The sequence below is a fragment of the Myotis yumanensis genome, unplaced genomic scaffold, assembly GCF_028538775.1.
Source record: "Myotis yumanensis isolate MYYU_CA2020_CCGP unplaced genomic scaffold, mMyoYum1.0.hap1 SCAF_8, whole genome shotgun sequence".
Classification (NCBI taxonomy): domain Eukaryota; kingdom Metazoa; phylum Chordata; class Mammalia; order Chiroptera; family Vespertilionidae; genus Myotis; species Myotis yumanensis.
The window spans coordinates 42,925,240-42,948,281 of record NW_027223759.1 but is presented as its reverse complement, the minus strand read 5'-3'; the positions used below and the strand labels follow the sequence as shown (position 1 = coordinate 42,948,281).

The 23,042-nt window shown below is 36.2% G+C and overlaps 1 protein-coding gene across 3 annotated transcripts in view; it reads right to left on the bottom strand.

Annotated features, from left to right (window-relative positions):
• The window catches only part of ATF2 (activating transcription factor 2), a 108,748-nt gene that overhangs the window by 39,335 nt on the left and 46,371 nt on the right, over positions 1–23,042 (bottom strand). For all 3 annotated transcript variants that reach the window (XM_070422716.1, XM_070422715.1, XM_070422714.1), the window contains exons 11-12: positions 12,347–12,496; positions 6,314–6,520 (exon numbers count right to left, since the gene is read on the bottom strand). In XM_070422716.1, coding sequence (XP_070278817.1) covers positions 6,314–6,520; positions 12,347–12,496 — 357 coding nt within the window. The remainder of the gene's footprint in view (positions 1–6,313; positions 6,521–12,346; positions 12,497–23,042) is intronic.

The window sequence follows — 23,042 nt, the reverse complement described above, 5'->3', positions numbered from 1 at the left end:
TTTAAGTCAACTCAGTACAGCATAAGTTTGCATAGAAAAAGAATTGAGGCTGTAACCGGTTTGGCTCAGTGGATAGAGCATCGGCCTGTGGACTGAAAGGTCCCAGGTTCGATTCCGGTCAAGGGCATGTACCTTGGTTGCGGGCACATCCCCAGTAGGGGGGGTGCAGGAGGCAGCTGATCGATGTTTCTCTCTCATTGATATTTCTAACTCTCTATCCCTCTCCCTTCCTCTCTGTAAAAAAATCAATAAAATATATTAAAAAAAGAAAAAGAAGTGAGATGCCCATTTCTTTGTTCCCACAACCCCATATACTTATATGTGTGTGTGTATTAACACAGTACTTAGGACATTGGATTCTAATTTTTGGTTTATTTGTTTGCCACCCCTGCCAGACTGGGATTTTCTCAAGGGCAGATTATCTTGCTCTTTGAATCCCCAGAGCACAGCACAGGCTGGCACAGACTGAGTACATAGCTATATTTAGAGAGGACCATGGAAATTCTATGTCCAGGAGGTAAAAAATACCAAAAAGAGGCGAAGTGAAATAAAGGACATGGAAACATTTTGAAAATGTCCAAGTCTCATTCAAATGTGAGCAATTATTGATTTTTTTTCTAATCAAAGTAAAACCTATTTGTTAAGATAAAGCAATGCTGAAAAATTTATTATTCTGGTTTAAAATAAAATGTAAATTATTTTGGCATTTTCTTACCATTGCTCCATTCTATTTTTAGCTACTCGAAAATTATATACTAATAAACAAGTTGTTTTGTTTTGTTTTTTTTACAGTTTATCTGCAGCAGATCAGACTGATAAAATCAGATCAGACTAATCAGTCAAAATTTCTCACGGATATCTGGCCACATCTTGATGACAATAGGCATCCCATAAATTTATGATCTATAACTTACTAGTTCAGCCACTATTCTCAAAATTAAAGAAATAATGTTAGATGATTTCTTCTTTGGGGAATTTCTCATTGCTGAAGATCAAATTTTTCTCATGTTTAGTCTTCAGAAAAATCAATGATCAAATATCAAGATTCTCACCACACAGTTCCAAAGGTTGTCATGGATGCAAAACCTACACTTGAGAATAAAATAGTTGTCTACAACAGAAATATAGATGATGGGGTTCTATTTTGAAAATATTTTGCAAAATGAACGTGAATGACCTGTCTCTTCTTCTCATACTTTGATTTCTTGCTTCATGTTTGTCTCCTCTGCTAGACCACAAATTTTATAAGTTCAAGGACAATGTCTTTTTCACTATTATATTCCCTGTGTCTAATAACATGCCCTGCACAGATTAAGCACTTATGCTTAATGACAGAATAATAACTAGTATTTGCATAGCACAGTTACGGAATACTTTTCTATATCCTCTCTCACTTATAAAGTATTTCATGACTTTGACTGATGAGAAAGTAAAGGCTTAGAAAGATTTTTTATAAAAAAAGCAATCCACAACAAAATTCCCAAGTTTTATCCACAGAGTAATTGTTGAGTTAGTCTGACTTTAGTTCATAGAGGAAACATGCTGAAGTTGTAAACTGAAAACTAACCCCCAAAATGAGTGTAACTGAAAGACAAAGGCATACGAGGTTAAAAGCATCTATACTAATAAAAGCCTAGGTGGCCCTCGTGTGCCATGTCGTCACAAGATGGCTGCCACAAGATGGCCACGTGCACAGCGGAGGCGGGGCCCGGTGGCCGCTCCATATGGTGAGGCCTGGGGGTCCTGTGGCTCCATGCGGTGTGGAGGAGGCCAGTCCCAGCGTCTCCGCCGCCTCACACGGAGGAGGCGGGTCCCGGCAGAGGAGGCAGGTCACGGCAGAGGAGGCAGGTCACGGCAGGGGAGGGCAGTTGTGGGCAATCAGGCCGGCAAGCGAGCAGTTAGGAGCCAGCGGTCCTGGATTGTGAGAGGGATGTCCGAGGAGTCCCAGAATGGAGAAGGTGCAGGCCAGGCTGAGGGACACCCCCCACCCCCCGCATGAATTTCATGCACTGGGCTACTAGTTTTAAATAAAAGACAACAAAATCATGTATTACCTTAAAAATATGTTATAATTAACAGCACCCAATTCTTGGTCTATATTATCACAAATGTTTCTAATACAATTTGATAAAATTGTCTTTTTAGCAATGATTTTAGAAAGCTAAAATATAGTTAAATTTCATGACTGGGGCAATAAGGTTGAATAATTAATATTTTTAAAAATCTAATATGTGTTTGGTAAAAATATTAACAGTCATACCTCAACATTCATTAAATCTTTTATTTTATGTAATATATAAGTAACCATGAGTCATTACTGCCCACTACACCAATCAGCTAAGCCTGTATGTCACATGAAGGATTATTTAAAAAATGTAGAACTGATGAATGTGTTCACATAAACTACAGTTTAATTATTTCTTTTACATTCAATTTTCTTTACAAGTCATTCTATTCTTCACAGCTAGTGGTTTTGCTGTTGGGAGACTGAAAAAATTTTTTTTTCTCCCTGAATCTACTATAAACATGTTAACTCTTCACACTCTGAAAACTATGGTCTGTCACTATTTTAAAACTTTTTATTTTGTTTGACAAATAACCATAAACAATAAAAATCAAAATCACATATCCACTTGGAATAATAAAGTCATAATTGAAGTGCCTTTTCTTCCCAAACCATCCATGCTTCCCCATACCCTCTCTTCTCTTTACTACTGTTACATCCTGGTACATGTCTTTCCTAAAATTTTACCTATATGTAGAGATTCATTACTATATGATTTCCATACCTACACATTTATCCATCTAACTTAACTATAAACCTTTTACTAATGAAAAAGATTTATGGTATATATTTTAGTATGCAACTAACTTTTTATTGAGTAATTTATTGAAGTGAAATTCCCATAATATAGAATTAACCATTTTAAAGTGAATTAATTCAATGGCATTTCGTACATTTACCATATTGTGCAACCACCTTTGTCTACTTATAAAACATCTCTGTCACTCTAAAATAAAACCCATTACCCATTAACCAGTTTCTCCCTTTCCTTTTCCCCCGTCTCCTGCAATGACCAATTTGCATTTTGTCTCTATGCATTTATCTGCTCTAGATATTTCATACAAAGAGTCATGTAATATGTGACTTTGTGTATAGCTTCTTTTACTTAAGCATGTTTGGAGGTTCATCCACATTTTAGCATGTACTTTAAGTCCTTTTTATGCCTAAATAATATCCCATTGTATGTATATACCACAATTTATTTATCCACTCATCCACTGATGGATGTTTAGACTGTTTTCAGCAACTTTCTTTTTGCCCACAACAATGTATTACAGACATTTTCCCAGGTTAATACATACAAATGAACCTTATTCTCTTTTTTTTGCAGAAGTATTTTTTAAATAAAATTTTATTGACCTCAGAGCAGAAGGGAGAGGGAGAGATAGAAACATCAATGACAGAGAATCATTGATCAGCTGCCTCCTGCAGACTCCCAAATGGGGATTGAGAGACCTCAACCACTGAGTCACACCGGCTGGGCTTGCAGAAGTATCTATAATAATAAAAGCATAATATGCTAATTAGACCAGACGTCCCGACAAAGCTGGGGCTGCGAGGGAAGCCCGGGTCCCAGGTGCCTGCAGGCGGCCGGAGGGAAGCCCGGGTCCCGGGTGCCAGAGGGAAGCTGGTACTGGCAGGCGGGGGGAAGGAAGGCCTACTCTTGCACGTATTTTGTGCATTGGGCCTCTAGTTTTACAGAAAATCCCTGATAACGTATCATTTTGCCTATCTTCATATTTTGGTATGTATCCCTAAAACTGAGAACACTTTCTTATTTAACTATGATGCCATCATCACAGTTTTTAATGATAAAAAATACTGATTTTACTTGTTCTGTTTGTAATTTGAAGTATTAACCTCTACAGTTGAATATAACTTTAGTTAATTTAGTGATTTCTTGAATTTGACTTCTATTTAAGTTTTATGCTTTGAAAATGATGTGCTAGCTAACTTGTACCTAGATAAATCTTGCCTTTATTCCTCCAGTCAAGAAATTTCTACCTCATGTAGGCAATAAAAATGCAACACATTTTACAATGACATTTTAATTATAGTTTGCATGGTGGAAAAAACATGCAATTAATGAAGTAAAGATTACATTTATTTTTGAATACTGAATTTTCCAAGGTTTTCCAATAATAAAGCATCAGTATTATTAATAATAGTGACCAGTTCTGCAGTATAACTAAGGAAACAGTAATATCTCATTAAAAGCTGTTAATATTGCTAAAAGTTGGGTCAAAGCAGAAAACTTCAAGTCCAACAACACCCTGTAAATGAGACCATGTATTTATATAACATTTATAGTTTTCAGTCATCTTTACTTCTTAAGACGGTAAGTAAGCCAAATGACAAAGGAAAATAGTAATATTTTTATTAAAATTAAATATTTATGTATTAAAAAATACCTGCATTCATTCTGATTCAACTGATTTATGCAACAACCCAGATAAATAGACTAGCAGGTATTATCTCTATTCTCTGGACAAGACAACTGAGGCTAACAAAGAATGGTATGTTTAATGTTATACCACTATAAGTAGATTTTCGCTCTAAGTCGGAACCCACCTATATAAGCACCTATGGCACTCACATGGAGCACATACACAGCAGAAATGAAGTGAAACAGTAAAAAAATATTTAAAAGAGAACAATTCCTGACCTTTACTTGTGGTAAATAAATAATAAAAAACATAAAGCACATATGTACATACGTCAAAATGATGAAACTTTTTTAAAATAAATAAATGGGAGATGACAACGTAACCACGAAACAACGTACGTCGAGTCCAACGTAACCCGAGGACTGTCTGTATATTCTTAAATCACTTTGTTAATATAAATATTTAAAAATTTAATAGTAAAATTAGTTTAAAAATTACTTAAAATAGTTTTTTAAAGTTAATATTGTAACAGAGATACCTGGTAAAGAATAGACATTTTTATAGTTGTATAAATAAATTGGTACCTATAATCTGTTTCACTGAATTTATGAGGGAAAAAGATTTATACATTTTTTCTAAAAACTTATGAAAATAGTTCTTAAGAATTCATTTATCAGATGATGATAATATAATAATTTCTTAGTATACCCTGGTATATAAGTATATATGTGAAGTCTCTGTGATGTGATATATCATTTTTAAATTTTTTCTAAATGGTTAAAATAAGTTTTATAAGACAATTTGTTCTAAACTAACATGCCAATATTCAAAGCACAACACAGTATTAAAAAATGTCTACCTCACATATGAAAAATTTTTAGGTTATAAAATTTATATTACAGGTTAAATGCTATTCCTGATGCTAAAAACTTTTTCCCAAGCATTTAAATAGACATTTATATTAGTGATATCTTTAAAGATAGAAAGGTTTAAGAAGAGAGCAGTTCTCATCATCAATTATAATTACATACAAAGATTTGTTTTTAACTGGGAATAATTTAACTCAGAAGACTGATCAATAACTACAATTCATTAACATCAGTTTTCTAGTTGATGCTCATCGATTGGTAGTTTAGATTTTATTGGAGAATGTTCACAACATTAAAAAAGAAAAAAAAGAAAAACAAAACAAAAAACAGAAGGAAGAAAATAGATTTGGTGCTCCCCCATTGGAAATCTTACCAAAGACTGAATAGGAAGGAGCCTTAAACCTTTATACCCACGAAGTTCCTAAGAAATGTATCTGAGGCACATTGGCAGGGCAGCATAAAATGATTTCTATTGCCACTGGCCATATTGTACCTGTTCTGTGGATAATAAGAGTCCTTCAGTTTCCAAAGCTGTCAATCTGGCACCTTTCTTGAGCACTATATTCACTTTAAATAAAACAAAACAAAACAAAATTTATAATTCAAAGAACAAAAGGACTTAAAAACAAAACTGCTACTAATGCAACTTTATCATTGTGATATAAACCAAAAATTGAACATGAAAAGAGAAATACCAGTGATATTTTTAATTTTAAAATTCTTTGAACTTTATATCACAACTTTTAAAGTTTAAGTACTTTTGCACTATACAATTAAACACATATTTTAAATTACTTCATTGTATCAGTACTGAAAATTTTATATTATTTTATCTTAGTATCCAAATAAGTTTATAAAGTTAGGTTTTACATACACACACCCAATATTGTGTCCTACAATATTTAGATGGCTAAGTAGAAAAAATAAAGGAAAGAGCTGTAGTCACAATTATTAAAATACATAAAACAAAAATTTACACGTATGCCCCCTACCTGTAGTTGTCCATTTAATGAACTCAAGTCTTCGGCCTTCTTCTCTAAAGACTGAACCCAGACTTTCCTTTTTTGTCGACATCTTGAAGCTGCTGCTCTATTTCGCTCCAGAAACTTCCTCCTTTTCTCATCAGGATCTTCATTAGCTGCTCTTCTTCGACGACCGCTTGTATTTTGGGTCTGTGGAGTTGTGTGAGCTGGAGAAGCCTGTAATAAACAGAAATGGAAGTTTTTTAACACAGGCAGTTAAGGGTGGCAAAAGGAGAGAGCTACTAACTAAGTCTCATTGTATATATCAATGTTTTGGGGCAATGTGAAAATCACCCAGTGGTTTAACAAATTCCTTGAAATAAATGAGCACTGCTACAATAAGATTCTCACTAAGTCACTATATTAAATAAAGTCTTTAAAGTTTCTATAATATTTTCATTTATATAGAAATAAAATGAAGAAACTGAAAATGCAATACAAATGATCATATAAAAATCTTACATTTTCCCAAGTATATTCTTAAAATTACATTAAGGTGTTATTCAATCCTTTGAAAACTAATTATAAGGTACTAAAGTAAAAATTTAATAATTGCTTATTTAAATTCACTATGGGAAATCACATTTACTTTAAATCTGTAAATTTTCTTTAAAAATTGTTTTATCTATGCCCTAGCTGGCTTGGCTCAGTGGATAGAGCATTGGCCTGTGGACTGAAGGGTTGTGGGTTTGATTCCGGTCAAGGGCACATGTCCAGGTTGCGGGCTCGATCCCCAGTAGGAGGCGTGCAGGAGGCAGCCGATCAATGATTCTCTCTCATCATTGATGTTTCTCTCTCTCCCTCTCCCTTCCTCTCTGAAATTAAAAATATATATATATATATTTTAAAAATTGGGTTTCTCTAAAATTAAGGCGTGAATGTACATACTTTGGTATACAGTCAGGTGCCTCTTAATGACAGGGATACAGTCTGAGAAATGCATTGTTAGGCAATTTCCTTGTTGTGGGAACATCATAGAGTGCACTTACCCAAACTTAGATGGTACAGACTACTACATACCTAGGTCACATGGTATAGCTTATTGCTCCTAGGCTACAAGCCTGGACAGCATGTTACTATACTGAATACTACAGACAATTTTAACACATGGTATTTGTGTATCTGAACATATCTAAACATAGAAAAGGTACAATAAAAATAGAGATTAAAAAAAAATGGTACACCCATATAGGGCATTTACCATAAATGGAGCTTCCAGGACTGGAAGTTGCTGTGGGTGAGTCAGTGAGTGACTGGTGAGTGCATGTGAAGGCCTAGGACACTATGGCACACTAGTGTAGATTTTACCACCACCTCACTGCCATCTACTTCCACATCTTGTCCCGCTGGAAGGTCTTCAGGGGCAATAACACCCATGGAGCTGTCATCTCCTATGATAAAAATGCCTTCTTCTGGAACACCTCCTGAAGGACCTGCCTGAGGCTATGTTGAGGAGGTGTAACTCTTTTCAGAAATATATCTATGATAGTTTGCTTGTCTCCCCCCGCCCCCTTTTCATCGTTCATTTGCTTGTAAGCATATACTGTGATCTTACAGAACAGTGATGGCGAACCTTGTGAGCTCAGCGTGTCAGCATTTTGAAAAACCCTAACTTAACCATGGTGCCATGTCACATATAGAATTTTTTTGATATTTGCAACCATAGTAAAACAAAGACTTATATTTTTGATATTTATTTTATATATTTAAATGCCATTTAACAAAGAAAAATCATCCAAAAAAATGAGTTCGCGTGTCACCTCTGGCACGCGTGTCATAGGTTCGCCATCACTGTTAATAGAACCACCACCATATATGCAGTCCGTCACTAAAACATTGTTAGTGGCACATGACTCTACTCAGCTTTTCTTCAGTTTTTGGAATTTAGGGTAAGCCTTTTTCTAAGGGTCAGGTTCATTAATGCTTATTTTCCTGGTGGGTAGGATCCCACAGGAGCCCAGATTTTCATTTTAATTCATCCCCCAATTCCTCAAAGGATTGGCCTGGTATTTCACATCAGTCAGAGACAGAAATCTTCACTTGTTAGTGATATTGTCTAGTGTCTAGCACTATAGAGCAATAAATAACTCCAACCCTCTTACAAATCCCAAAACTGTACCACAGAACACTTGAATATTGAGACATGAAATGAACTCTTGGAAATAGTGCAAAGGAAACAGTCACTTTGTGGCCACAGGCCCATAATCCAAAGAAGTCTGAAAACAATCTTTTACCTATAATTAATTATATTTTAAAATGGTGTAAACAAATAAAAATTCTATTTTCTCCTTATCTATATAACAAGCAAAAATTTTATATATAAGATCAAGGTAAGTTTTGCAGGAAAATCACCAAACTACTTCTCATCCTACGAACTCCAAAAAATACACGGTTATGATTTAATTCCTTTTCCAAATAACTAGCATTAAAAATTATAAGGATTATTCCATTTATACTATATTTTAATTATAATAAAAATCAAGTATTAGATTATTTTATGTACATAATTCCAAGTTAATCTTTTGGAAAAATATTTCTATGGCTGACTTCAAAAACGGCAACCTTGAAATATTTTATTTACTTCATCCTTGTAACTTACAGCAGGGTTTTTTTTACTTTTTATTTTACTCATTTGGCTGAATAAGAAAGAACAGTTTTTGTTTATTTAAAATTGACAACTCAGTTACTACAGCAAAGGCTAAATCCAAGTATTGTAAGTGAAAGCTATTATTTACATTTGTTATATTTTTACACCTAACGAGAACTCGAGGCTAATTAGAGGCATATGTACCTCCTCCTCTCCCTTCTTTCATTGACTTATTCATTCCACTTCATTAAAAAATATACATACACACACACACACACACACACACACACACACACACTATTCTAGAAACTGGAGATACAGCAGTGGAGCTTTCATCTAATATAATAAAATGTAAAGATATAAATAAAAGTTAGATCCATGGAAACTATAGCTAGTATAAGAAAATAAATTATATTCATTTCTTTTCTTTTCTTTTTTTATTTTTTTATTTTTTTAAAGTTCTTAATTTTTTTTTTTAATATATATTTTATTGATTTTTTACAGAGAGGAAGGGAGAGGGATAGAGAGTTAGAAATATCGATGAGAGAGAAACATCGATCAGCTGCCTCCTGCACATCCCCTACCAGGGATGTGCCCGCAACCCAGGTACATGCCCTTGACCGGAATTGAACCTGGGACCTTTCAGTCCGCAGGCGGACGATCTATCCACTGAGCCAAACCGGTTTCGGCTCTTTTCTTTTAAATATGTAAAAACCATACTTAGCTTGCAGACCATACAGAAAAACAGCACTGGGGTTCATTTGGCCTGAGGGCCAGCTTGCTAACCCCTGAATTATGACATTAAAACACACTTACTTACTTTCCCTATCTCTGACACTTAGTAAAGTTGTTTAGTGGATGACAACCACAACTACATTCCACTTTGTTGTAAGTTTCATAAAGATAAAATGTAATTATCTAAATACCTATGCTTAGGAGGCATTCTAAAATTTGCTGTTGAGAAGCGAAAGGGAAAACCAAGATGGCGGCATAGGTAAACACCGGAGTTTGCTGCCTCGAACAACCACTTCAAAAATACAACTAAAAGACAGAACGGACATCACCCAGAACCACAGGAAGGCTGGCTGAGGAGAGACTCTTCAACTAGAAGGAAAAACAACAGCATTACGAGGCTTAGAGGAGGCGCAGTGTGGAAAATTTAAAGGTACGGTGGTGCGGCGGTGCGCACGCAAAGCGGGCTGGTGGCTGAGGGCGCGGTTGTCGTTTTCAATCAGGAGTGAGTCTCAGACTCTGGGCTACAGATCCGGGCGAGTCTCTAGGGACCCAGACTCAAACGGGAGAAGCGGGATTGTCTGGCTACGGTCCCTCCGAGATTTGCAGCGGTTGTGGGGACAGAGAGGCAGAGCCCCTGGAGACGGACTGAGAGCAGCCATAGCTGCTCCCTCCCCCCGCCCTGTTGAGCCCGCCCTGCCCAGGCCCTGCGCAGAGTCATTTGCCGATCGCCTCAGGCAAAGGCTGGACTAGCGCCTCCCCAGAGGACTGAAGTTTTCCACACAGCTGATTCCTACAGCCAGTCGGCCTGGTGGTCAAATCCCTCTAGTGTTAACTACAACAATTAAGGCTTGGCTAGAACAAGACTGCGCACAAAGACCACAAGGGGGTGCACCAAGAAAGCATAAAAGATGCGGAGACAAAAAAACATGACAGAAATGGAGGATATGGAGCTAAGAATCGCAATTTTGAGGGCTTGCTATAAACTTGAGCAGAGCCTCACGAAAACTAATGAGACCCTCGATGCTACGATAAAGAAATTAGAAAGTAAGCATACACGGACTGAAATAAAGAATATTATACCCAATAGCAGACCAGAGGAGCACAAGAATCAAACCAAAGATTTGACAAAAAACACCCAACTGGAAAAGCAAAATGAAAAAAGAATCCGAAAGTGTGAAGATAGTGTAAGGAGCCTCTGGGACAGTTTCAAGTGTACCAACATCAGAATAATAGGGGTGCCAGAAGATGAAAGACAGCAAGATATTGAAAACCTATTTCAAGAAATAATGGCAGAAAACTTCCCCCACCTGGTGAAAGAAATGGACTTACAGGTCCAAGAAGCGCAGAGAACCCCAAACAAAAGGAACCCAAAGAGGACCACACCAAGACACATCATAATTAAAATGCCAAGAGCAAAAGACAAAGAGAGAATCTTAAAAGCAGCAAGAGAAAGAGACTCAATTACCTACAAGGGAATACCCATACGACTGTCAGCTGATTTCTCAACAGAACCTTTGCAGGCCAGAAGGGAATGGCAAGAAATATTCAAAGTGCTGAATACCAAGAACCTACAACCAAGATTACTTTATCCAGCAAAGCTATCATTCAGAATTGAAGGTCAGATAAAGAGCTTCACAGATAAGGAAAAGCTAAAGGAGTTCATCACCACTAAACCAGTATTATACGAAATACTGAAAGGTATCCTTTAAGAAGAGGAAGAAGAAAAAGGTAAAGATACAAATTGTGAACAACAAACATGCATCTATCAACAAGTGAATCTAAGAATCAAGTGAATAAATAATCTGATGTACAGAATGAACTGGTGATTATAATGAATCAGGGACATAGAAAGGGAATGGACTGACTATTCTTGGGGGGGGGGAAGGGGAATGGGAGATGTGGGAAGAGACTGGACAAAAATCGTGCACCTATGGATGAGGACAGTGGGTGGGGAGTGAGGGCGGAGGGTGGGGCGGGAACTGGAAGGAGGGGAGTTATGGGGGGGGAAGAGGAACAGATGTAATCTGAACAATAAAAATTTAATAAAAAAAATAAAATAAAATAAAATTTGCTGTTTGTGTTTCTTTAAATGGAAAGTTCTGCTTTTTAATGCCAATGCTAATTCTTTAAGTAGAGAAGATAGAAGCTCTTGAGTTCTGAAACATTTAACAGAAATACAGTAACCCTTTACACTATAGAAATATACTGTAGACATACAGAAATATCAATCACCTAACAGGCAGTCCAGAACTAGAGAGAAGTAAAAAGGGCCTCTAATACAAACGACTGCTATATCGCATATCTTTTCCTTTGGTGATGTTTCACAAATTTTAATTAAATAATTGTTTTATTTGTGTGAGTAATGTAATACATATATACATTACTTGAATATAATCAACAGCAAATATGTTTCCTTAAAAGTACTGATGGATATTGTGCTATGTCAGACCCACATACATATAGGGTGTTCTATGCAGTAATAACTGCTCGATGGACTGATGGACTGGACTGATTTTATTTATTTAATATTTGAACTACCTTTTTCTAAGATTTCTGATATACTTTTGGAATAACAATATAACCAGAAATAATTTTTTTCAAAGTATATAGTCATTTAAGTTACACTGTATTTGCTTTTTTAAGGATGATACAGTGCTGAATGATAAAAACAACACACCTACCGGAGTTTCTGTAGTGGATGTGGCTGGCTGTTGTAATGACTGTGGTCGAGATTCCTCTGATTGAGTCCTAACCAATCCGCTACCGTGACCCTTTACAGTATCGCCATTGGTCACAGGAGGATGTTGCTGGGTCAACGCAGCTTTTAATCTCTGAAATGCAAACACCAATTTTTTAAAAATTCTCTACTTTCCACCCAAATCCAACTCCTAACATACTCTTTGGTCAAACAAAAGAGATATTTGTAAAGGAAGGCATAAGTTCATTCAGCTTCAAAATTAGCTTTGATTAATCATAATTCATTGCATTACTAAGATCACTATAAATATCAATAAGATAAACAAAAGGACCTTTGGAAAGTTTCCCTGAGTCTTTTTGTCTAGTACTACTAGAGAATTCTGAACTTTCTTGTTCCTAATCAATTTTGAGAAAGAGTGAAAATTAAAAACACTACTGACTGAAAATAACTGTTCAACTAAAATAAACAACAGAAGTTAACTATGTACACTTTCACCCATTTCCCCCACCCCATTATTGTATCCTATATCCCAATATTCTCAGGTTCTTAGTCTCTTAGACCAAAAATCTCTTCTTTTCCAGATATGGGCCATCTGATCCCTGCAAGCAACTCTAATGTCAATGCTTACTGTGACAATGACTTGATGTTGCATTTTTTCTTTAGGCCACTACACTATCTGTCAGGCTAAACCTCCTCTGAGAACCTACAGCTGGTTTTGTCTCCCTTAAGTCTTCCCAGTCTCCAGTAAGCAGATCTACATCTAAGTCTATCCCTTCCACTATGTTCCATTTCACCAGTTAACTGGACTGTACCTGACCCACTGTCAGAGTGTGGCAGGTCTAGTGTTAGAATGAGGCCCTAGACATTTATGGCTACCTCTTCATAAAGACACAATTTGAATAAAGTTTATTATTTTATCAGCAAAAATGTGTCATATGTGATATATTATCTCCCCAATCAGACAGTAAGCATTTTAAGAGCAGAGATTGACTTATATATATTTATTTGCACCCCTTTTAGCAGCTGGTACATTATTGATTTGTGTCATAGATGAAAAACACATACATTTGCTAATAAATAGAAATTGGTTTCTTCAGTGAACATGACATGTGATTTTGGGGGGTAGTTTTATTGTTATGATCTGTAAATTTGAAATAATTAGCATACTATAATTGAATTATATATCTTAGTGATGAAAGAGACCTCAGGAACCTAGGAGACCTCTAATTATTATTGCTGATAATATTTTTATTAACTGAGATATAGTCCTTGAGCCCAAAATAAAGTTTTCTCACAACATTTGATGCAGAAATATGTCAATTACATTTTCCTAAGATACACACTCAGGTGCAAATTTTAGGAGAGAGGCTACAAATATTGGTATGAGAAGTGTGTTGCAATCTATCCAGTGCTTCCCAAACTTTCTACAAGTTAACTGCTTGGATGTTACATGCTAAAACAGATTCTTGGTAACCTTTCTCTCTCCCTTCCCTGGATATAGCAGAAAGGGGTGGGTAAGAGAGAAGAACTTTTGAAAAAGGCTCCCAAATAAATGATTCCAGTACAACTGCTTTCATTGATGCCAACTAAGAACAATTTAGAAAATTTGACAACTATTCAAAAATTTGAAGTTTCTTTATTTTCATCTATGCATATCTTACCTTCTATAAATGATCCAGATCTCTTAAAAACTGAAGCATATATGAAAAGATTAACAAAATTTCCACTAGGCAATAATTATACCTGGACAATTGGTTAGTGGACATTTTCTCTTTACTACTAATCATTGTAGATTCTGAGTATGATTTAAAGAACAAAGTCAGCAGTTTAAAAAAGTTTTACTGAGGAATAAGTTACTTACAATAAAATGAACTCATTTTAGTGTACAGTTTTGAGTTTTAACAAGCACATATAGTTGCTGAACCACCCCCTACAGTCAGAATACAGTACAGTTCTATTATCCCCCAAATTTCCCTCATGCTCCTTTCCTGTCATTCTCCCCTCACACACCCAGCCTCTGAAAACCACTAATCTGTTTTCTGATCCCGAAAACTTTGCCTTTTCCAGACTACCATGTAAATGGAATTGAATCCAGCTTCTTTCCTTTAGTATAATGTACTTGAGATCCATTCATGTTGTGTTCAATTAGTTTCTAATAGGACAGTATCCCAGTTTGACAGATTAGAAAATCAGAGATCATTTGCCCAGTCACACAGCCATTAAGCTAGTTCAAATCCTGGGGTTTAAAAAAAAAAAAAAACACAAGGAGTGATCAAGATATAAAATCTGAGGCTGGCCCAATTGGTGGGGCTCAGTGGTTGAGCGTTGACCTATAAACCAGGAGGTCATGGTTCGATTCCCGGTCAGGGAACATGCCAGGTTGTGGGCTCGATTCCCGGTGTGGGGCGTGCAGGAGGCATCCACTCAATGATTCTCTATCATTGATGTTTATATATCTCTCTCCCTCTCCATTCCTCTATGAAATCAATAAAATATATATAAGGCTGGATGGCTTACTGCTTCAAAAGACAACCACAAAGGATTAGGATTGCCAAGTCTGATATTGCAACTGCTAAAGCCACACTGAGGATCAGGTAGGTTTCTTCCTTCCTTCCTGACAGAGTACTTCTTTATGAACTGCCAAGAGCACTACAATATGTAAAGTCATAGTATCTTCACTGGTTAGTATATATAATGTATGCTATATACATATTTGTATAGATGTTACATAACTGCAAAGACAATGTTCAGAATTTAATTCTGCCTCAAACTATCCATGTGACTCTGAACAAATAATTTAATCTTTGAGTCTCAGTTTCCTTATCTGTAAAACTGGGAATGAATAATGATAACTTCCTTGTAGGGTTAAGGTAAAGATTAAGTATAATATGCAAAAGTACCTGACTCATAAAAGGATTTCTCCAATGTCAGCTTCCTTATTTCTTCAAAAATGGCCTCTATTTTCTTTGCATAAATGTGTGGGTGGTGATGCCAAAGAATCAGGAGAATTCCTACACTTTTGTATTTTCAAAATGTACTTAGGAAAAATTAACTTAGGGGTCATCTTAAGCACTGGTTTAGCCTCAGACATATTTTATTATGTAAATACACTGCATCTTTCAGAATTCAGATAATGTACAATTCTTAGTTCATCCCTTATTTTTCTTCTTTCTTAAACAACCAGAAACAACCACATTAGTGACTAAGAAACAGAAACTTGGGATAATGTGGCAGTGGATGAACTAAAACTAAAATCAGGTAAGTGATCAAAGCAGTAGTTGGCTTTGGGAATGCTTAGGCTAAATGGTCAAAGAAGAATTAAAAGTAGAAAGATAGGAGTTTAAAAGTGTGGGTCATATAAACAGAACAAAGGAGGAGAATCTGGGGAGGTGGTCACTCTGCATAATTATATCTTTTAAAAACAGAATATTAGACATCAAAATACAATAAACAGTGCCCAGACTAGTGTTAGGTTAGGGCTTTCATTTCTGGATATAAAATGTGCATAAATATAAGTAGCTGTTGAGATGTGAAACTTGGTAAAATCATGTATTGGTAAAATATTTTTTTAAGTCCTTAGGTAGAAAACAGAACTGAAGAGCATTTAAAGTTTTATAGGGAAGAGCTTAACTCTTAGAATTAATGAAATATAGTAACTGCACATAGGAGACTCTGAAGTACATAAACATCACTCTCTTGAATAATCTTTAGTAGGGCAAGTAACTACCTTCCAGAGCACTTAGAACAGCATCAGTATTCATTCATTATCCTCTCTTGACTGCCCCAGGGTATACAGTACTCATCCAGTGAAGAAGCTCTAATGTTTGCTCCATGCTGTTACATTGATTACAATGAGTCTGACTTGGAAAGTGTGCCACTGAGTATAAAATTTTAAAAAAAGATTTTCATGGGTTAATTAACACTGCCCTGAAATGCAGATTTTTTAAAACAGCAATAAATATACATGTAAACCAGAAATAATTAGAATGGGTTGGGTAAAAAAGTTGTCACTAAATATGATCCATATAAATTTTACAATTGTATTAGGATAGCTACAATCCACCCATATATATATATTTGCTAGAGACAGTTTAAAGAAGGACAAATACTTTGGTTCAAAAATTAATTTAAAAAATATAAATATAATGGATGTTTATTTTACAATATAATTTTTGAGCTAGCACAAATACTGGACATCAATCAGTCCAATCACCACCTTACAGACAAAGAAATGAAGGCCCAAGAGTGAAGTTAATCCCCAGAATCATAGACTGAATTAGAAGCAGAGCCAGGATAAGGAATTCTGTCTGTTGACTCATAGTTCACTAAACATATTTTAAACAAAAGTTTTCCAAACTAGAGCTTTTGTCTAATATTTAGTATTCTATGCATATTAGGTTTCAATAAGAAATCAGACATTGGTCAACCCATTGCTAAGATCAAAATTTCTTGCAATAAATTTAATATAAGATTGAAAATTCAACAAAATTAAATAATATTTAAAAGTCTATATTTTCCAACATGTACAATAAAACACTGACATAATTTTAATTTTAAACTAAAGATATATACCTCGTTTGGGAGAAAATGAAAATATCTTTATTTCTATAATTCTAAGCAGACTAAAGCTTTAATGTTTAGAATTAGTTTTCAGCGATGCAAAATTCAACTACTATATTAAAAACGTTTTTTTTCCTACAGAGATAGTCAGAGATAGATTGTTGTGCTGATCTGACATTCACTTTAAGAGGTAATCTGCTAAAAATAATTTGCTATTCAAATTCTGTTATATGTTGTATTATTGAAAATAAATTTTATCACATCTGTCAGAACTTAGTAGGAACAAACTACTCCATCATAGTACAAAGAAAAAACATAATGTTCTCTAGAAACAATTTATGAAAAAGTCAGATCCATATTTCATATGTGCCACAAAAGCTCATCAGAGTAATAACCCTCCTTCTCCTGGGTGTTATCCTACCATCTGCTGCTCTATTACTTATCTTTATTTTGCAACTAATTAACAGCATAATCTTCTAAATTCAGCAAGTTAATTATCATTATTGTGGTCTTTGCAGCATCATCAGTCCTCATGAAGTCTTGTCTCCCCTCCCCCCAGAGAACATATGAAAATGAAGTAGGTTGGGAGAGAGTCTGCTTCTTTGGAGCAGGCTCATTAGGTGTTTGCTGATTAGCTTGGCATGCAGAGGCAGGTCAGAAGAATTCTGCTGAACATGAGGTTCCATGCAGGGCCTAACTAAGTTAATGTACGTTTCTGAACATTTGCCAAGATGCCCTCTGTCAGCTCTCAGTAGAAACCCCCTGCAGAAAGCCTACTGGCTACCCACTGTGTTTAAAGATATTTCTCAGTTTGTCACACAAGTCTTAAAGGAATGATTCTGGAGAATACCACTTAGGTAGCTTACCACATCTTAAACAAAACTCCTAGATGATTAACATTCAGAAGACTTACTTTTTTATTACAAATATTACATAAGAAAACTGTTCTATCAGAAGGGTAACAAAAATAGCAAATATCTATGGTTTATGTGTTTAATGACAAACAAAATCCCTATACCTAACTTTGGTAAGATAGAGTGCAATTTTGTAGAAAATAGGTCCTACAAATTTTTGTGTAGTTTAAAAAAGTACTAGATAATCTTATATCTGTGGCCCCCCACCTACATTTTTTTTTTTTACCACTCTTACTTCTCCAAAGTTTTATTTTAGAGTCCTTAAAATAAATTTAAAAAAGCGCTTGCTCTGAAGAAATTGCTTTAGTAGAAAAGGAGGATCTCATGTCAATATTTATGGTGGACACAAACACAGTGCATAATATCTTCCTATAAGCACTAGGTTTCTGAAAATCAGGGCCCCACAAAAGCATCCTTAACTACCTTAGAATATAAATATTCTTCTCTTCAGCTACATGGGCTACTCATTTTACGTGTTCCAATGCTGCTGTTTCTCTTACATTATTTTTAAGCCACAGGTCATTTTAGTAGAATCAGCACTGCTACAGTATTTAGCATGTCATTCACAGATTGTGACCACAAAGGTCAAATGAATCCTAAAGAGACATGCAGAACCAAACAGAGAGGATGTTCTACGTATTTTCAGAGATCTGAAAAAAACAACAAAGCAAAATCCAACTGAAGTACTGAAAGAAGAAATTATAAGTTTTATTAGGGGGCTGGAGACTGGTTAACAGTCAGAAAAATTAATTATGAAATGTATAGAAGTGACTGGGAACCACTCATTTGGAAAGCATGGATTTGGAGTTCTATCACTGATGGAGGAAAGAATCAAGTCCCATGACCACTTATCTGGTTATTGAGAAATTTCAAAATTTCCGTGTACTGGGATATGAACCTAGTTTCGATTTTCTTTAGTTGGGATGATCATTTCTTCATTTGTTAAGTCTTTTTAGTTTTAGCTCTCTGAAGCTTAAAAAAATAAATCTATGACACAAACATTTTTTTTTAAATTAAATCTTTATTGTTCAGATTACATTTGTTCCTCTTTCCCCGCCCCCCATAACTCCCCTCCTCCCAGTTCCCGCCCCACCCTCCGCCCTCACTCCCCACCCACTGTCCTCATCCATAGGTGCACGATTTTTGTCCAGTCTCTTCCCACATCTCCCATTCCCCTTTCCCCCCCAAGAATAGTCAGTCCATTCCCTTTCTATGTCCCTGATTCATTATAATCACCAGTTCATTCTGTACATCAGATTATTTATTCACTTGATTCTTAGATTCACTTGTTGATAGATGCATGTTTGTTGTTCACAATTTGTATCTTTACCTTTTTCTTCTTCCTCTTCTTAAAGGATACCTTTCAGTATTTCGTATAATACTGGTTTAGTGGTGATGAACTCCTTTAACTTTTCCTTATCTGTGAAGCTCTTTATCTGACCTTCAATTCTGAATGATAGCTTTGCTGGATAAAGTAATCTTGGTTGTAGGTTCTTGGTATTCAGCACTTTGAATATTTCTTGCCATTCCCTTCTGGCCTGCAAAGGTTCTGTTGAGAAATCAGCTGACAGTCGTATGGGTATTCCCTTGTAGGTAATTGAGTCTCTTTCTCTTGCTGCTTTTAAGATTCTCTCTTTGTCTTTTGCTCTTGGCATTTTAATTATGATGTGTCTTGGTGTGGTCCTCTTTGGGTTCCTTTTGTTTGGGGTTCTCTGCGCTTCTTGGATCTGTAAGTCCATTTCTTTCACCAGGTGGGGGAAGTTTTCTGCCATTATTTCTTGAAATAGGTTTTCAATATCTTGCTGTCTCTCATCTTCTGGCACCCCAATAATTCTGATATTAGTGTGCTTGAAGCTGTCCCAGAGGCTCCTTACACTATCTTCGTATTTTCGGATTCTTTTTTCATTTTGCTTTTCAGGTTGGGTGTTTTTAGCTTCTTCGCATTTCAAATCTTTGGCTTGATTCTTGTGCTCCTCTGGTCTGCTATTGGGTATAATATTCTTTATTTTAGTCCGTGTATGCTTAATTTCTAGTTGTTTCTTTATCATAGCATCGAGGGTCTCATTAGTTTTCGTGAGGCTCTCATCAAGTTTATTGGCAGCTTGTAGCACATTATTGCAAGCCCTCAAAATTGCGTTTTTTAGCTCTATATCCTCCATTTCTGTCATGTTTTTTTCTCTCCGCATTTTTTATGCTTTCTTGGTGCACCCCCTTGTGGTCTTTGTGCGCAGTCTTGTTCTAGTTAAGCCTTGATTGTTGTAGTTAATACTAGAGGGATTTGACCACCAGGCCGACTGGCTGTGAGAATCAGCTGTGGGAAAACTTCTGTCCTCTGGGGAGGTGCTAATCTAGCCTTTGCCTGAGGCAATTCGGCAAATGGCTCTGCACAGGGCTTGGGCAGGGCGGGATCAACAGGGCGGGTGGAGGGAGCAGTTATGGCTGCTCTCAGTCCCGTTCCCAGAGGCTCTGCTTCTCAGAACCCCGGCAGCCGCTGCAAACCTCAGAGAGAAAGCTGCCCTCACGTTCCAACGATGCCGGACAATCCCGATTCTCCCGTCTGAGTCTGAGTCCCTAGAGACTCGCCCGGATCTGGAGCTCAGAGTCTGAGACTCACTCCCGACTGAAAACGACAGCGGCGCCCTCAGCCACCAGCCCGCCCGGCGCGCGCACCTCCACACCTTTAAATTTTCCACACTTCGCCTCCTCTGAGCCTCGGAATGCTGCTGTCTTTCCTTCTAGTTGAAGAGTCTCTCCTCAGCCAGCCTTCCTGTGGTTCTGGGTGGTGTCCGTTCCGTCTTTTAGTTGTATTTTTGAAGTGGTTGTTTGGAGCAGCAGTCTCCGGTGTTTACCTATGCCGCCATCTTGCTCGGTCCTCCACAAACATTTTAATTCAAATTTAGAAATAATCTGTACCTATTCGGTATTTTATGTTCTAAAAGTACCTAAAATAACAGAATATCCTTGGATTTCAATTTAAAATGGTTAAGAGATTGATTTATTCCTGTGATTTTAGTTAAAGAGCTAAAATAATCTCATTAAGCCTCTAAATCAATCATTCAAGAATATTTTTAAAACCATGCCTCTTTGGTTATTATATGCATGTTTGCATAATCCATGGACAAGACAATAACGTGGTGAAGTGGGAGTGGGGGAGGTAGGAACTGGGTGGAGGCAAGCAATGGGGAACATCTGTAATACTCTCAACAATAAAGATTAAAAAAAATAAAAACCATGCCTTATTATATCTGTTAAGTTAAATTAAATTTAAAGGTTATTAAGTACTTGGAAAAGTTTGTTAGACAACTGAGGTACCCATAGAGAAAATGGGATATATTAAGTTATAAAGTTTAATAAAGATGTTTAACATTATGTTTTAAGCTCTTTAAAAGTGATAATTACATAACTAGATTTGTAAATTGGTCTTGAGAACTTATAAAAGAACTAAATTTTAAACTTTAATAAATCTAGTATTATTTTTTAAAAGTAGCCCCTGAAAAAATAATTTTTGTGCACAAAAGTCACCATCAAGGGAATAAAAAAATCGAAAACAAAAAACATCTAATTGATATAAAATCCTGTCAGTACCTGTTGAAAAACATAATGGCCTTCTTAAAGGTAAGAAGGTAAGACTTTTTAAAAAAAATAGGTTTTTCTTTTCAGAGAGAGAGGAAAGGAAAGGGAGAGAAATATCGAGGTGAGAGAGAAACATTGATTGGCTGCCTCCTGCATGCCCCCTAATGGGGATCGAGAACCTGCTATCCAGGCATGCGCCCTGACCATGAATTGAACTGGCGACCTTTGGTGCATTGGACAATGCTCAACCAACTGATCCACACAGGCCAGGGAAGGTAAGACTTTCTTGACTCTCTTGATGATCACGGACAACATTTGCATAAATAAGTAAATAAATAATCTCAAAATGTCAGATTACATCTGAATTTCTTGATATGCAAGAAATATTTGTTAAATAAATAACAATCAACAGAAATAACTGTTAAATGAGACTGAAGCAAAATATATAAACATGAATTTATAAAAACAAACTATTTCTGGTTAAGCCCTAAGGTTGGTAGATTCATTTGTCCTAACCATATGTAAGTATAGCTGATGTTGATGATAATGACATACAAGCACTAAAAATTCTTAAACAGATACTGAATAATGTTTATTCTATGTTACTAAGACAGGGTAAACAGACTAATAATATTTGGTAAAAGTATCAAACCAATAGTGAAGTGTGAAATAAAATAATTTCTGTATAATAAAATAAACGCAATCAGAATTCCTTTAGCATTCCAGGCAATTGATATTTTATTACCAGTTCATGTTACCTGAACAGCATGGCAACATCTATTGTTTTCACAAACTAGCCAGAGAGCTATGATATATTAGAAAATGGAAACAAAGGACAAATATATCAAAGTTGGTATGTTACCAAACCACTGTAATTAAAATATAAATAAATAAAACATAAAAGAGAAAAGCTTCAAAATATTTGGAAATTATAAAATATACTTCTTTTTACTTAATCTAAATTGTATTTATAAAACAACTAGAGGCCTAACGCACGAAATTTGTGCACTAGTAGGGTCCCTAGGCCTGGTTGGCGATCAGGGCCGATCAGGTTTCCCTGCCTCCCTGCCTCCTCCTTCCCTTGCCACCTGTGCCACCACCACACAGTTCCCCCCGCCTCCCCACCTCCTCCTTTCTTCACTTCCTCAGCACCCCACTGCCACCGCTGGTTGCCCGCCATGTTCCGTGCCGCCTCCTGGTGGTCAGCACACGTCATAGCGAGCAATTGAACTCTGGTTCTCCCAGTTGAACTCCCAAGGAGACACTTTGCATATTAGCCATATATATCACCTATTACAGTTATGAAGATTGAGATAATAGCCAGATAAGATCAACTGAGATAATTATCCAGAGGAAGTTATAAGCCAAATAGGTACCTGAGCTTCAAGGGTAGGTAACAAATATTTTCTTCTAAATAATTATTGTTGTTTGTGAACCTTGGAAAATAAAGTCTTGCTTCTCATTCTGCTTCCAATTCCACTTATTCTAATATAGACAAGGAGCACTATGAAAATGAAAGAGACCTGAGATCCAAAAGTAGATGCTCCCTGATATTGTCAAGAAGCTACCTGTTTACACAAGAATTAGGAGTGGAGGTCAGTTCATCCAAAATTAACTAGAGAGGCAGATCAG